At 35.4% G+C, this 17,129-nt stretch overlaps 1 protein-coding gene across 1 annotated transcript; it reads left to right on the forward strand.

Annotated features, from left to right (window-relative positions):
- Window positions 1–6,392: 6,392 nt before the first annotated feature.
- On the forward strand, window positions 6,393–14,013 carry LOC136235077 (mitogen-activated protein kinase kinase kinase 1). The gene is made up of 9 exons (XM_066024594.1): window positions 6,393–7,569; window positions 9,106–9,190; window positions 9,383–9,445; window positions 10,753–10,910; window positions 11,017–11,089; window positions 11,188–11,247; window positions 11,449–11,562; window positions 12,198–12,438; window positions 13,557–14,013. The coding sequence occupies exons 1-8, from the start codon at window positions 6,605–6,607 to the stop codon at window positions 12,405–12,407; spliced, it is 1,728 nt and encodes a 575-aa protein (XP_065880666.1). The 5' UTR covers window positions 6,393–6,604; the 3' UTR covers window positions 12,408–12,438; window positions 13,557–14,013.
- Window positions 14,014–17,129: the final 3,116 nt, after the last annotated feature.

The raw sequence follows: 17,129 nt of genomic DNA on the forward strand, positions 1-17,129 counted from the left end.
ATTTTTACTAAATTTCAAAATGTAATATAAAAATCACTTAATTTTACACTTTTTAAATGAAAATGTTCAATAATTAAAATTATTTAGAACTACATTTATCATGAAACCACATTTATTATTTTTCAAATTCACTATTTTCGAAACTTTCTATCTCATAACCAAACAACACCTAAATGATCTCAAAACGAAAAAGTCGAAGAATTAAAATTGTTTAGAATATCATTGGAAGTTTACATTTCGAGGTCATCATTAATTGATCTTCAGTGATTATAATGTTAGAAAATGTACTATTAAATAACTTTTATATTATATTTTGAAGTTTATTGATCATACCGTGAAAATGAGCAAAGTTTAGTAACTATAATTGTTCGTCTTGTAAGTCAATTGTTTAATAAAGTTAGAAATCATAAATTTTTTCTCAAAAATGAAATCATAAATTTATTTACTTTTGAAAATCCTTTTAAGTCAATTGACATAATTATTAAAAATAAATACTAAAATAACTATTTTTAGAAGTTACAAAAAAGAAAAGAAAAAAAAGAAGAAGAAGTTACAAATATAAATAAGGAAATTCCATCACCCACCTTAGCATATAATAAAAGTCAAATGATCTCACACTTTGGAATTCAAAATTGAATATGACTTCGAATTTTTATTAATAATATTGAGTTTGATTTGCTTGAATACTGGTAATTCAATAATTCATATTTGACCAAATTTATTATTTTCTCAATTCCATCTTAGACTTTATTTCTCTTATATTGGTTTACCATGTAAGGTTTCCACTAGTGACAACACAAATAATTACTACATTATAAACAACTAATATTTGAACTCCTATTGGAATGGATTAACTCAAAATTACATCAAACAAATATTTAAAATCCTATTAGAATGAATTAACTAAAAATTACGAGTTCTTATATTAAGCACCAAGTCTTTAATGTCACTCAAAGAACCTTCATATTCACATATGGACACGTGTATTGTGACTCCACGTAATAATTGAAATAACATGATCTCTTAAGATATGTGTGAGTCCATATTACACATGTCAAAATATATATGAGAGGTCCTCCATTTGACATGGAGAATCGGATGCTTATAATAATCTGTCCAAAATTACATCTGTTAATTTCTAATGCGATAATATTCAAATCACTTGACACAATTAATATGGTTATTATTTTTGTATTATTTATAGTGGAAATTACAAGGAAAATCACATGTTATGAAAAATTTATGGTTATGTCAAATCTTACTTTGAATTTTATCAATATGGAAGTTATCAATAACTATTTATTTTAAAGAAAGTTAAAAAATGGTGGTTACCTTGTAGTGTATGACATTTTTAAAATAAAAATGAACCTATTTGATATAATACAAATAAGAATTATCAATTTGATTAAAGCCAAAATATTACTATCATGGGTGATGCGATGTTCATTTAATTCACCCATATTTATGTTTAGGAACAAAACTAACTAGGGGTTTAAAGAGGTTGAAGTCTGTCGGCATCACTTTTGAGCAGTGTTGTCTGAATCAGGTCGAATATAAAACTGAATTTATAATTCGACTATGAATCATTTGGTTCAACTAGGTGGTGCAAACCGATGAAAATGAAGGATGTAATAAATAAATAATATATATAAATTATATATGATTATAAACAAATAAAATTAATTTTAAAAATAGATTTAATATCTAAAAAATATTACCACCAAATAAAAAATAAAAAATCATAATAAAATATATAAAATAATTAAATTGTACGTTAACAATAATCTAATATTAAATTAAAAATTTAGAAATAAAACAAAGAAAACATTTTAATACAATAAAAATACAGTTCAACAAAAATAATGCATTAAACTAACGTTTAGAACATGGTCCAAAATTGTAGTTAGAAAGCCACAATCAACTATTTCTCTCATGGTTCAATCAAAATTGTACTCGTCGAATTTTTTCTTTTAAAACAAAGGGTTAATTTCATATAAGTGCCATGTAGTTTCACTTTTTTGCAGATAGGTTCTTGTACTTTGTTTTTGAGCAAATAAAGGATTGTACTTTTCTCCGCTTGCGGAATTAAGGAAGAGACACAAACGGAGTCAGAATCAATGACGTGTCCAAGGGCAATTTTGCTATTTTAAAAAAATGGTATATAAATTTGAAAGGTTAATATATACCAATATTTTAAAATGGCAAAACTGCCCTTGGAAACATCATCGATTCTGACTCGATTTGTGTCTCTTCCTCAATTCTGCAAACGGAGAAAAGTACAATCCTTTATTTGCTAAAAAACAAAGTACAAGAATTTATCTGCAAAAAAGTGAAACCACATGGTACTTATATGAAATTAACCCTAAAACAAAAACAAAAAACAAAGCTCACATTGGTTTTTGGTTGGACCGCCAGGTCATAGATTGACTTCAATTTGTATAGGGTTATTGCATTTTAAAAAATCCAACATGATCGAGACTATAAGCTTGTCAAGTTTCTAATCTAGATCTAATAACAACACCCCTTTTGAGAAGGGGTGAGAGTCGCTCCCTTAGAAGCAAAACTCCCGACAAAAAATAAAGATGCATAATTTTTTTTTTTTGCCACACAAAGTTTAAGGGGGAGGGATGATTCCAGTTCACGGTGAGGGTGAGAATGAGTCTTAAGGCCAAAAGAAATAAAGATGCACAATCTTTTTTTATTACAAAAAGTTTAAGGGAAGCAGGGTAACTCCAATCTAGGGCGAGGGAAAGCCTTAAGGCCATAGAAACTTATGAGAGGACTTACATATTGCTCCATTTATGGAGACTCCAACAATAATGACGAGAATCGAACCCAACTAGAGGTGCTTACCGTTGAGCCCACCGTTATAGATGATGCACAATCCTTTAGATTGGGTGTCTTTTATTTTTTTGTAAGTCTAGTGTCAAAATGACATCGGTTTGTCGTAATCCATAGGCGTAATTTTCCCCAACCCCTTAACACTAGCTCAGTGCGTGTTTTGATTGTTATTACTTCTATACACAATTTTGTTGTGCACCAAATGGATGCTAAAACTACTTTTTGGATGGTGAATTGGAAGAAGAGGTCTATATGGATCAACCTGAGGGTTTTGTCATTTTTTTATCAAGTCTATAGTGTGTAAGATAGTGTTTACGCCTTTTTTTGTTTCATGTCCAAGCGTGCCAGAAGTTTTGTGGACCCCCCCACCAAACAATGTCAAATCCGACTTCTATCTTAGAATGTGAAAAATTTGAAGGGCCAAAAAGCTTAGAGTTCGCAATTAAATCTAAAGAATTGGTATTAACTGAATTGAAATAACGCCGAGAAATGTAAAATCGAATTGCTTAAATTGAATTTGAATAAACGAAATGACAGAAAACTCAAAACTTACAATAACAGATGAACAGATTAATAAAAGCTATGTTTGTAGGAAGTAAATAATCTAAATGTCCATTGAAGAATTTATGGAATTCTGTATGGTTTTTGTATGATTGTTTGTGTGCCCTGTTCTTTCATGAAATCCCCTTTTTAACGTGTTCAGTTCCATCTCTTGGAAGAAATAACTGTTTTCCCACTACTCTTTAGCTGTAACCGCTTCCCCATTACAACAATCTTACACGAGATTCATTCAACAGGGAAGTTCTAATATAAACAAGAAAAATCCACGACTTCTAAGGCTTCATTCAATTGCTCCATAATTCCACGTCTTCTCCCACTTTGCTTCTCATTTTGACGGAAAAAGTGTATTTGAAGGGCTATATCACATTCCCATCGAAATTAACATTGAAATTATCCAATTGACCACCATTCCCTTTAGTTTAATCAATTTAGGCCATATGAAGTAATTAATTGCGGAACCAGTCCAGTATCCTAGGAGGCCACGTTTGGAGTATCCTACCATGGCTCAGAGCTTTTCCAACATGTCCGAAGTACCTCATGAATGATCTTTCTTCCATATGTAGTATAATAAGGCTATCATTGACTTGGCCCATTCCCGTCAAGCTCAGGTACCACCCTACTCTATTCAGTCGGAGGTCACCTTGAGGCTGGAGGCTTCCTTGACCATGATAGGCAAGATTGAGCAGCAACTTCATATGGCTATAGCCAAAACAACATAGAGGACTTGAAGAAAGCACATGAGGAGTTGACCCAAAAGGAAGAGGACATTCGTCAGCATTGTCGTGATCCAAGTTAAAAGAAGGATGCTATAAAAGTGGAGTCTAACCGAGGCAATAAGTCGAAGATGACAACAAGATTTCCTTGTCTATGCTTGCTTGTTTAGAGAAAGAGCTTACATTTGCTCAATCTGTGCGACAAACGGGCTGAGGCAACTGATGACCACCTTCAGACTAAGCATGATCAAGCTCGATCTAGGGAGCAACAACTTGAAATTGACCTAAAAAAGGATCAAGCCTGAGCTCAGAAGAATATTTCCCTACTAAAGGAGAAGGATGAGCAGCTTATGCAACTAGAGGCAACCTATACTCGTTTGACGGTCGATCTGGAACTATTGAGAACAGATGTTAAGTCCTACATGGATGAGCTCGACCGAACGACAGGCATGCACGGAGCCTTACAGGCTTATTCATCCGATCAAGGAAGCAATTCCAGGCTGAACTATAACATGTTCTAAATATATTTTTATGTGGTAATAAATAACTAAACTATAACATGTGTAAATAACAATTTTTAAGAGGTTATTAAAAATCTAACATATTGAATATTAATTTATAGCAAGAAAATTGTTTTTAATTCTATTGATACATAAATATTTATTCATTTCCACAAAGTTATATTTATAAATTAGTAACTCATCATTTAAATATGAATTATTAAAAAAATAGCCATAATGTCTTTCTTACTATTTTTTATAAAAACCTTATTGCAATAAGTAGGGATGTAAATGGAGTGGGGATTCCCCGTCCCCATTGGTGACCTGCCTCGACGAGGACGGGGAATCTCCGATAAGGATCCCCATGGGACAGGGATGGGGATAATTTTGTTCCCCATGATGAGGATAGGGAAAGGTATCCCCGGTCCACGGGGATCCCCGTCCCCAGCTCGTTAATCCCCGATGAGAATCCTCGATTACTTCTGTGATAATTGATTTTTTGTATGATTTAAATACATTTTAATTAGGTGATTAATTGTTTTCAGTTTTTAGTTTTTTTGTTTGAAAAATTTGAGAATGGTTGTTAATACTTGGTATTATTAGCTACTGTTTCTTAAACGTTTTTATCTTTACTGATTTTTTTAACATAAACGATGATTTCCCATGGAGAATGAGGAATGTGGATAACGTTTTTGGAACATATGTAAACAGGGAATGAGGATCCCCGTAGGGATAGGGATTCCCTATGGGACGGGGGATGGAGATAAGTTTGTTCCCATTTAGCTCGTGGGGATGGAGAATCCCCGACTAATCGGGGACGGGGATGGGAAATGCATTCACCGTCCCGCCCCGTCCCGTTCCGTTTACATCCCTAGCAATCAGCTAAGATTTTTTTTTAAAAAAAAAAAGCTTATACTAATAACTAGTTAAATTTGCTAAACAACGAGATAATGCGCTAACTACTAATGTAATTTGCAAACAACTAAACTCTAAACTACATTTGTGTAAACGAGGCCTTAGCCCATTTCATCTTTCATAAAAGGTAAAAAGCATAATGAGGCTCTGATTCTTTAATTTTTTAGTTCATTAAGTCCATAATTTTTTATTTGGAAGTTTTGATCCCATTATATCTATGCTTATCAAATTATTTAATTGTGAATAGCTAATCCAATTAAAAAACATTATTGTTTTGATCTCTATTTGTATATCTTTTACAGTTTGAATTAAGACTTTTATAATTTTCCTATAGTCATAATACACATATAAAAAATTGCTTTCAAATTATGAAAAATACGAAAATCGAACATATGCAAAATGGATAATATTATGTTAACCGAGTTTTATGTTCAAAACTGATTTTTTAGTCACTAAAAGCTTAAAACGTGAACAAAACTAATTTTTTTTTAATATAACTAAATACAGAATTAAAGTTGATTTAAATGGTTAGATCTCAAATTCGATCTTTAACATACATAAAAGATTTAATTGAAAAAAAATCCACCTAAAAAAACTCTCACAAATTATATAAAAGAAAAATATAAAAAATCGAAAGATCGGATTTTTTTTTTCTTTCTTTCATAAAACGACAATAAAAGAAAAGAAAAAGAAAACGACAGAGGTAGTAAACCAGCAATAACGGGAAGACGTACAAGAGGGAATCGTGCTAACATAAAGATTCCAATTTCCGAATGCCCCTCTTTTCACTGCCACGTGTTACCGCGTTTTCCCTCTATACGACGACGCCGTTTACAAGTCTCTGTGTGTTCTCCAAGCTTTATCCTTTCTCTGCCGTCAACCATTACGACTGTTTTTGGTCAGCCCATATTACTGGTACCAAATTCAATGCACATACTTTCCCAGATTTTCCCGGTGATGCAGTGAGACAAAAAAGCTAGAGCTGACAATTTTCTTCCATCTGCTGCTCTGAGCTTGCTGGTATATGCATTACTTCTCTTATGATTTGGAGATTTTAGATGGATTTATGCCCCTATGTATCACTTGCCTCGATTTTTCGGTAATAGCAAGGGAGATGGCTCTATGAACAAGAAGAGCCGTAGGAGGCCGAGATTGGAGCGGCGAAATGCTTCGAATAACATTGATTATGATGCAGGTGCGTCTTGCGCTTCTCTAGACGATTCTCCTTCGTGCTCTCTTGTTACGAGATCTCTTGATTTGTCGGATCGGACTAGTTTTCGAGTTGAGGGATCGGAGGAGGGAGAGTTTAATCGCATTTGTAGGAGCATAGGTTTAACTGGTCCCGATGATTTCGAGATCCCGGCGGCTGATTGGATGGCGATGAAGGTCCGATCAGCTTCTGATGTTCTGCCTCAATCCAGATTGTACGAGCCGGATAGTCTAAGGGTAGAGGAACATGAGAGTGAGGAAAAGGAGGAAGAACAGCAGGAGAGTGAATTGTGTGCTAGGGTTTTGAGTAGTGTGAGAATTAGCGATGCTATTGAGTTGACTGCAGATAACTCTGTTGAGTTACCTAAGTTTAATGCTCGCTGCGGGGTTACTTGTGCTACTGCAGGAGGAATCAAAGGGGTTAGACCACCGTCGCTGAAGCCGCCTCCTTCTATGTCATTACCGGTGATTGATAACACCTGTTCAACTTGGGATATATTGAGGGATTTTGCGCCTGAAAATAACAGAGGGTCTTTAGTAATGGCTAATGGGGACTTAAGTTCTGATGATGGAGAAGATGGACACGGACTTGATGATGCGGATGCTGATAAGGGAGAAGGAGAGGATAATTTGTCGAGATTACCGTCTGCTATGTTGTCGGAGTCATTTTCCTTTACAACGTCCAATGATGATGATTCATCGAGTACTACCACAGAGCCCACATCCAACATTTCTCCAAACGAGAGATTTAGAAGGATCATTACTTACTGGGAGAAAGGCGATCTACTGGGACGTGGATCTTTTGGATCCGTGTATGAAGGAATCTCTGAGTAAGTGTTCAAACTCAGACCTCAGACTCAGTTCTTATTTCTGCTGTTATTTTATAACTTGATTATCTCTTCAATCCATTTAATTACTTTTGAGGCCGGACTAGTACAATTTTCATAGGGTTGTAGCATTTATCTCTCTCTAGTAATTCTTTGCGGAATTTTCCACATGCTAGACAAATTATGTTTTAGCAGACTCGTTTAGAAAGTAATTTTTTTCAATAGATGAAAGCATTTATCCAAGTTTATAGTAAGTTTAAGTTGCATTTCAGTTTATATGATATTACAATCGATTTTGATGAGGGATTTAAAGTTTACTTGTTTGTTTCTGAAAGAATAAGGGCTAAAGATTGTGATCTATACCTATAATTGATTTTTGAAGGGGAGCAAGTGGGATTGGAAGGGATAAGTTCCGTTTCTTTATGTTTTCTAACTCGGTAAACATCCAAACAAGGAATAGCCCTTCATCCTATCACAGTCTCGTTACCCCACTCCAAAAACAAAGAAGGAGAAGGATGTTTTGGCTTTGGGTCATTGAATCGTTGAGCAGAAACCAAGTCATCGGAGTCACATTAGGAATATTACTGAGACATCAATTGTGTGCTTAACTATTTCTCATGAATCGGAATTGTCTCAGAGTTCTTATATGCTTTCTTGATTTGCTAGATAACGCATGTTTTGGGATTACATGATTTTACTTTTAATGAAGCTATTGGATAGTAACATGTAAATGAAGCCGTGTAAAGAGAATTACAGTTCATGGCAATCATCCTTGGGTCTTTGTTTAGCTGGGGGAAGAACTAACATTTGTTTAGGCTGTGGAAGAACTAACATTTATTGTCGATTTGTTATGAATTTGTGGTTTTGACATTGGGGATTTTTCTTCATCACCTAAGCAGAGGGGTATACTTGGTTGCCTTCAGTCCTACTTTACTGTTGGGATTAGAGACTGGCTCTTTCCTTGAGGTAATAGCTAGTTCTTTTTTTTGTTCTTTTTCTATTTTTGGTATCATGGGTATAGGCTAGTCTGTTTAGGTACTGATGATCTACGCAAAAATTCTTGTGATCCTGCTTGATTCATCATTGTTTCATTGGAAAAGATAGTGGTCTTGGGTAGAGAGCTTCACCCATTCTGAAAAAACGAAGAAAGATATATTTGAAAAAGAAGTAGGAGAAGAAAAAATGAAGAGTCAGTTAGCAAATGCAATTTTTTGGAGGAGCAACATTTAGAATTGTTCTTGGAGGTAGCCTTATGTGCAAATATCTTGGGTTATGCAATTTCAAATTCATGTCTTAGTTTCCACTGGGCAAAATCAGATATGGTGTTTCAAATGTTATGGTAGTCTTTAGCATCCCTTCTTCATAAATTATATAGGCTGCTCTATTAAAGCATTTATTGAGTTGCTCATTACTAGTTTTCTAGCCTTGCAACAACATTCCAGTAATTGAGGTGTTCAAAATTGTTTGGCTGTAGCTTTGCCTTCTACAAATTCTACCAGTTATGCTAATCCATCATGGTCTATTATTTTCTTTCCTCAGTGATGGATTCTTTTTTGCTGTCAAAGAGGTTTCCTTACTTGATCAAGGAAGTCAAGGCAGACAAAGTATTTATCAACTTGAGCAGGTAAAATTGGATTTCGATTGCTGTGGTTTTCATGTTTTGTTTTTCCTTCCTTTGTTTTTTTTTTTCAGTTTGCTTTTGCTTTCATTAAATAAAATTCTTTGCAACCAGCACTAAATTGTTCTTGCTCATATATCTCTTTTATTTATTTATTTTTCTCACTGCTTTAAATGTCATTTTTTTCTTCTTTTTCAGGAGATTATTCTTTTGAGTCAGTTTGAACATGAAAACATTGTTCAGTACTACGGCACTCAGAGGGTATGATCTTATTGCTTTAGACTTGGGTTCTGGATTTGCATCTTAGATAATTTAACACAAGGGAGACTTGATCTCCTTCTTTTTTAAAAAAGAAATTCCATATTCATTTACTTTTTGCATAGAAGTACAAATCCACCCTGTACTTGGCACGTTTGACCCGCACCATCTGTTTTGGCAAACTACACACTGAACTGAGCACATTTTGCCAAGTTCCATCTTGAACTTAACACTAGTCAATACAAACTTGGCATACTTGGATGATTAGCGCATTGGCTTGCACGTATATTACATTTTTTCACAAGATATGAACATCAAATCCCTTTTGAAAACATAAGAATAGATTTCTTACCTAAAATAACATAATTAAACACTAAATTGGACAATTCCTTATTGAATTCAAGTATTTATCATTTATTTGTTTGTTGAAGTAATAACTCTATTTTTTGTTCAATTATGCTGTTTTGGGTAAGGACAGCTTTCCTTGTTCCTAAAGGGAATGGATGTGGATTCCTTGGATTAGGATTCCATCAAAGTTTGGTTTCAATCTGAGTGGTTAGGTTGTAATCTCAACCATTCAATGCAAAATTAATGGTTGAGATTTAATTTCTAGATTCTGAAAATTAATCTTTCATTTATTGAATTAGTAAATCTCAATCATTGATTTTGCATGGAATGGCTGAGATGTGTTGAACATTATCTTTCAAATTGAAACCCAACTTGAGAGGATCCAAATCCTGATTTCTTTATTTGAGTATGTCTGAATTATGAAAGATATAATATACATAAATCAAAGGGCTTATTGGTCCAAGTGCTAGTTGCATATGGAATTTGGCCAGAAAAAATGATTTGGGTTTAATTGTCCGAATATGTCACGTTTTGGGTTCAATTTGCACTTTTATCCTTTTGTCAGAATGATCCACATGAGATGAAAACTTTGCTGGATGAAATGTTTCTTTTTGCTCCAGACGTATAGGAATTGTTATTCTGTTAACACTCTAATCATAGAATATTTGAATGGAAACAATAGATTATTGCTTGAAGATTGGGAAATGGATGCTGAAAAAGCATATGCAGCCACATCCAAAGAGTTTAACTCAACTAAGTGGGGTTTGGATTGATATGATGCTCCTTCGTTCGATATAATGACTTGGGCTTTTGCCAAATATGATGAACTCACTTGCTTATAGGCATTATTTTCCCTGCAAATTTTGAGCATTTGTTTCTTATTGTTACGAGATATTCATATACTTTCTTTTCTTGTTGCATGTATTGGGACTTGATTTTATTGCCCAAATTTGTTTTTGCAGGATGAATCGAAGCTATATATCTTCCTTCAGCTTGTAACTAAAGGCTCCCTTATGAGTCTCTATCAAAGATATCACCTTCGAGATTCCCAAGTTTCTGCTTACACGAGACAGATTTTGCACGGTTTGAAGTATCTCCATGATCGAAATGTTATTCACAGGTGATACTTGTTAATTAGTTCTTTTTATATGTTATACCCGTGGTTTGAACTGTTGAGTTGATCATATCAGAGTTACATCTCATTTAATTATTTTGTTGTATTTTAGGGATATCAAATGTGCAAATATATTGGTAGATGCAGATGGATCTGTGAAACTTGCAGATTTTGGATTGGCAAAGGTTTTAATTCTTTCTTGTTCCTTTTTTCTTTTTGCTATTTTGAATTAGGTTGCTCAATATTTGTAATTTCTAAGTTATATACTTTTGTTTTCTTCTAGGCAACCAAATTGAATGATGTTAAATCTTGCAAGGGGACTGCTTTTTGGATGGCCCCCGAGGTTTGTTGTGATAATGCATTTTAATTTTCTTTGATCGACTGTACTTTCCGAGGCAAAATACCTAATTTTTCTATTATTTAAAATTGTGTTCCTTCTACTCTAATTTTTTACAAGATATGTTCTATGAATCCATGCATGTTATTCAGTATTTTGAACTGTCTTATTGTTTAACACTGTGTTTCTGATTTCCAATCTATGTAGGTTGTCAATAATAGGAAAACCCATGGTTATGGACTTCCAGCTGATGTTTGGAGCCTTGGATGCACTGTTCTGGAAATGCTAACACGTCAGCTTCCATATTCCAATTTCGAATGCGTAAGTGCTATTCTTTTGCACTTCGAATTTGTTCTGTATATCATCATTACTATATTGAAAACTATGCATGGTAAGGCAGATTTGGATACATAAAGACTTCATTTTCTATATATATGTGTGTGTGTAGTTATATAGGGTAAATTACATTCATAGCCCCTGAACTGTTGCTACCAATATTGTGGCCCCTAAACTTCGTTACTTGACATAAATTTCTGAAAACATTAAAGTCTAAATCAACAAAAATCCATTAAAAGATTAAGGAAATGATGAGGGTAGAATAGGTATTTGACCATAATTTTTTGGTGACATGGATAAAAAGGAGTCAATGACGTAGTCAAACTTGTCCAGGTCATCATTTCGTTATTTTTTTTTTTTTTATGGATTTTTGTTGATTTGGACAATTAGGGGCCACAATGTTAGAAGCGACACAGTTGGGTGGCCGTGGATGTATTTTACAACCCTATATGTATATAACAGTATATGTTTTGGTTACTGAGTAAATACCATAATCAATTCGACATTGAGTTTGCAACGACTAAATTTTTCCCTTTCATGTGCAATTTTGTGATTTTTCCATACAGCAAATTGTATTTTTCATTTTTAACCATTCTCTTGGCTTTGCTTTGACTCAACAGATGCAGGCATTATTTAGAATTGGCAGAGGTATACCGCCTACTGTTCCTGATTCTCTTTCACAAGACGCTCGAGACTTTATTCTGCAATGCCTACAAGTCAATCCCAATGATCGTCCCACTGCTGCTCGGCTTTTAGATCATCAATTTGTTAAGCAATCGCTTTCAACATCCTCAGGTTCCTCGTCTCCTTATATTCGTAGACGGTCTTAGAATCAACCACAAACTCAGGGAAACTAATCAGGTAAACTTGTAACTTTTTTTGCTATTCTGTCCATTCTACATCTAACAAAAACAAAATCATTACAACTACGATGTTAGTAATCCTTGATGGCTATAAAAATTCTGGGCAAAACACATGATTAATCCCCTGAACTGTCATGGTTTTAAAGGTTAAGCCCTTTGATTTTTTTTTTTTTTCAGATTAAGCTCATGAACTTTACGGTTTTAAGGATTAAGCCTCTGATCTTTAATTTTCGCACATGTTGAGTCTTTCACTAAAGGCTCCCTTGTCTAGTCCATTAGTGAAGGACTCAATGTGTGTGAAAATTAAAGAAATGGGGTTTAATCCTTAAAACTGTAGTAGTTTAGAAGTTAAATCAAGAAAAATTGAAAAGGTTAGGGGGCTTAAGTATGCTTTTGCCTATAATAATAAATCGCTAGCATGAAATGGAGGGAGTGGATTTATGATAGGCTAGCCAACTTAAGATGCTTGTATATGGCATCATTATTGAGTATAACCAATTTTACTAGTATATCTTTTTATTTGACTTATTTTAATTTTAATATGATAATCAGTAATCTCCACTTAATGCCTTTCTCATTCCCACTGCCTCGGTCTGAAACTTTTGTGTTTCTTTTGATCAAAATTTGTGGTTTCTGGAATGGAAAGTCGTTTGTGTTCTAATGGGATGTTTGGGATTGTGAACAATTTCTTTCGTTTGCAAAGTTAGAAATTCAGTTTTTAAACTTAGTTTACCTTGGAACAATTGACCTATAGAACGTAATTAGCTGGATAAAGGATCAGTGCTTGGGTCCTAGGTTTTCCTGTCTGTTAAAACTCTTGACAAATGCTAGTAGTCTTAAGAACTATTTTGCCCTTATGGACTCGCCTTTCGCCTTTAAAAACTATGGTTCAATGTGTCTCGAAATTAACGATGAGGAGCTTAATCCTTGAAATAGTAAAGTTTTAAAACCGTGAAAGTTTAGGGGTTTGATCATGTGTTTTGCCGATATTCATGGTAATGAAATTATGAATCGAGTAATTGTCTTCGCTTCATCCCTACCTCGTTTGAGGTCAATATTTTTCTTTGCTCTGATGGCATTTTCACTCTGCCCTTTTTATTTATTCTTGAAACACAGTTCTTGATGAAGAAGTTTGCTGTAATTGGAGAAAAGCCATAATTTCTGGCTGCATGGACTCGAAGTTAATGGGAGTGAAATGCGCAGGATGTGGGAATTCTGATGATGTTGATCAGGACTGAGTGAAGCTTTCTGTAGCGGGTGCCACTGATCGGAGTCGGAAAATTCCGATCCAACCTCTTAGTCTTACTACATTGCAACTTCTGTAGTGAAGAGATCATTCATCATCTCTTGGTATTTGCCTGAAATTTGTTATTTGCCATTTTTTTTTTTTTGGTTTATTTATGTGGGCAGCTAGCTAGCTGGTAGGCTAGGGAGAGAGCAATTTGTTGTATGAAGCAGTAATCTGTAAATATTTATGTGTTCCTTCGTTGTAACAAACGTCATAGTTAAGGAATTTTTAGTTTGGTTTATCAAAATTTCAAATGGGAAGATTAAAAAAAAAATCCTTCTAGTATTGCCAGTCAAGAATTATAAATGGTATAATTGAAAACCTAACATTGCGTTTTTTTTATAAGCCAATCAAAGATTATATAACTCACAGTATTTGCAATTCGCACCTAAATGTATTAGAGACATGCCATATATCGGGCTACATGAGTGGGATAGAGACATACCATATATCGGGCTATATAAGAGGTAAATATTCACATTAATAAGTATGAAAGTGATCGGAGTAGTGTTTATATGGACCTTAACGATCAAGTGAATTTGGTAATTCTAGGGTGGAGATTTAAAGAATCCTAAGATTTAGATTTACTAATCCAAAATCTAATCGTGAATGATCAAATTCATTTGATCATTTAGGTCCATGTGAACAAAAGTGAAAAGAAATCCATAACAATTACATATAACAACAAGCAATACATAAGTGACACATGATATGAGTAATGCACGGATGATTTTATTGATATAAAGATAACAATGATGCATTCTCAATGTCCATCCGTAATAGTAGGGGCAGAACCTAGTCTAATCTTAATAACAAGTTTTGGGTGACTAGTTACTCTCTCTTGTAGTGTTATTCAAGGTTCATGAGCACGTTATAATGTTTCATTCACCATTAACTCCAATTATTTTGGTGAGTTTAATTTAACTCAAATCCAAATTGTCTAGAAAAATTCCCTTACCCCGCAGCTAGGGTTTTATAACTTTCTTACCCTAACTTGGGGTTTACGCACCCTACTCCGGCCAGCCACCCTCGTCCGCCGATCACCATACATCCCAATCCTCTGATTATTGAGCTTCTGCACTGCCCCGATACCCGACCTGTTTCAAACTTGATGGGTTCAATCACACACAATTGCCTGCAACTCTCGTTAGCAGAAGAAGAAGCCCTGATAATTGTTCCTGAACACAATATAACCCCGGAGTATGACCTGTGCTGGAGCTGCGTTGGTCGATTTATTACAGGCAAAGCCATTAATATAGAAGGTATGAAAGTAACTCTCTCAAAACTGTGGAAACCAGCGGGGAATGTTACAGAAATTCAAAGGGTCAGTTTGGATCTTGAGAAAGTAAGGAGAGACCAAGAACTCTACTGGAAACAAAGGGCAAAAATCAACTGGCTGCGAGAGGGTGATAAAAACTCAAGTTTTTTCCACTCCATTGTCAGAACACGCAGACGCAAGAATGACTTCAGTAGATTGCGGGATAGTGCTGGAGTAAATCGAACTTGGAGAGAAGGCTTAGCAGAAGCCATATAGTCCCATTTTAGGGCCATTTACGATTCGCAGGGACGGATGGAGATGGAGGCCATAGAGGCAATTCAGGCAAGAATATCGCCCGGTCAGTGCCAACAGTTAACACGAGGATACACAGGAGAGGAAATAAAGCAGACTGTTTTTGATATGCACCCTGACAAATCACCAGGCCCCGATGGGCTCAACCCGGGGTTATTCCAGCAACATTGGAACAGTTTGGGAGCGGATATTTCAGCCTTTTGTATATCCTGTCTGAATTCTGGTAATATCCCTGAACATCTCAATAAAACCAATTTAATCTTAATCCAAAAAGTCCCAGCCCCAGAAAATATATCAGAATTACGCCCTATTGCCTTGTGTAATGTCCTAATGAAGATCATGACTAAAGCTATAGCAAACCGTCTGAAAATTATCCTGAATTCCCTCATCTCGCCAGCTCAAAGTGCGTTTATCCCGAAACGATCTATCACTGACAACATTTTGGTGGCTTATGAGGTAGGGCATGCACTCAGAACCGGAAAAGGAGGAAGACAGGGTTATGCAGCTTTAAAAGTGGATATGTCGAAAGCTTATGACAGAATGGAATGTGATTATCTGTCAGCCGTTTTAATACGAATGGGCTTCCCGGATAGTTTTGTAAAACTTGTGATGGGATGTGTTTCCTCAGTAGAATATCAGATAGTGATCAAAAACGCAGAGTTTCCAACTTTCAAACCTACCAGGGGATTGAGACAGGGAGACCCCTTATCTCCTTATCTGTTCATATTATGTACCGAGGGACTAACGGCTCTACTCCGACAGGCTGAAGAAAGGAATGAAATACATGGGTGCAGAGTCAGTCGTGGGGCACCACCAATCTCACATCTCCTCTTTGCGGATGATAGTTATTTCTTTTTCAAAGCTAAATTAGCGAAAAGTGAAGTTATCAAGAGGATCTTTGATCAGTATGAAGGAGCGTCGGGTCAGAAAATCAATTTTGCCAAGTCTAAAATTTCATTCAGCAGCAAAGTTCCCCAGGAAAATCAAGATACAATTTCTAACTTTCTGCAGGTTCAGGTTGCAGACGATCATGACAATTATTTGGGTCTTCCGTCAGCAGTAGGACGTAGCCGTGTGTCCACCTTCTGGTATGTGGTGGATAGATTGCAGAAACGGATCAGAGGATGGCAGGGTAAACAGTTATCACAGGGAGGAAAGGAGATATTAATAAAAGTCGTGGCTCAGTCGATTCTATCCTACATTTTCAGGTATTTCTTCTGCCTAAAACAATATGCAACAAGCTTGAAATTATACTAAATTCATACTGGTGGGGGCGCGGAATCAAATGGAAAGCCTGGAGATCCCTGTGTTAGCGGAAGGATTGGGGAGGCCTAAATTTTCGCGAACTTCACGAGTTCAACATTGCTTTCCTAGGCAAAGTGGCTTGGAAGTTCCTTACCAACCCAGATTCACTTGTAAGTAGACTCTTTATAGCCCGTTACTTCCCACAGACTAATTTTACAGGGGCGGTTTTAGGGTCAAACCCAAGCTCAGTATGGTCAAGTGTTATGAAAGCTCAGCCGTTGATACGGAATGGTGTGGTAACACGAATCGGTAATGGCAGAGAGACGCGTGTTTGGCAAGATAAGTGGCTAGAGTCGGCATTGGGTATCCCGGCTGAACCGTCGATCCCTTTTGATAGGGACTGGACGGTGGATCAATTGATACTGGATGGTCAGTGGAATACAGAGCTACTTGATAGTCTCTTTACAACAGAAGATCATCAATATATATTGCAAACCCCAATCTCCTCTTGTGATAGAAAGGATCATATACGTTGGAGGTGGGAGAAGAAAGGTCTATTCAGTGTTAAAACAACTTATTTTCAGTT

Source organism: Euphorbia lathyris, chromosome 7 (assembly GCF_963576675.1).
Source record: "Euphorbia lathyris chromosome 7, ddEupLath1.1, whole genome shotgun sequence".
Lineage (NCBI taxonomy): Eukaryota > Viridiplantae > Streptophyta > Magnoliopsida > Malpighiales > Euphorbiaceae > Euphorbia > Euphorbia lathyris.

What these genes read in the sequence shown, in the direction of transcription:
- LOC136235077 (XM_066024594.1), top strand. Translation starts at nt 6,605, where the DNA reads ATGTATCACTTGCCTCGATTTTTCGGTAATAGCAAGGGAGATGGCTCT. An exon ending in AGTACTACGGCACTCAGAGG is followed by an intron (nt 9,446 to 10,752) that starts GTATGATCTTAT and finishes TTGTTTTTGCAG; the next exon opens with GATGAATCGAAGCTATATAT. An exon ending in CTTTTTGGATGGCCCCCGAG is followed by an intron (nt 11,248 to 11,448) that starts GTTTGTTGTGAT and finishes CAATCTATGTAG; the next exon opens with GTTGTCAATAATAGGAAAAC.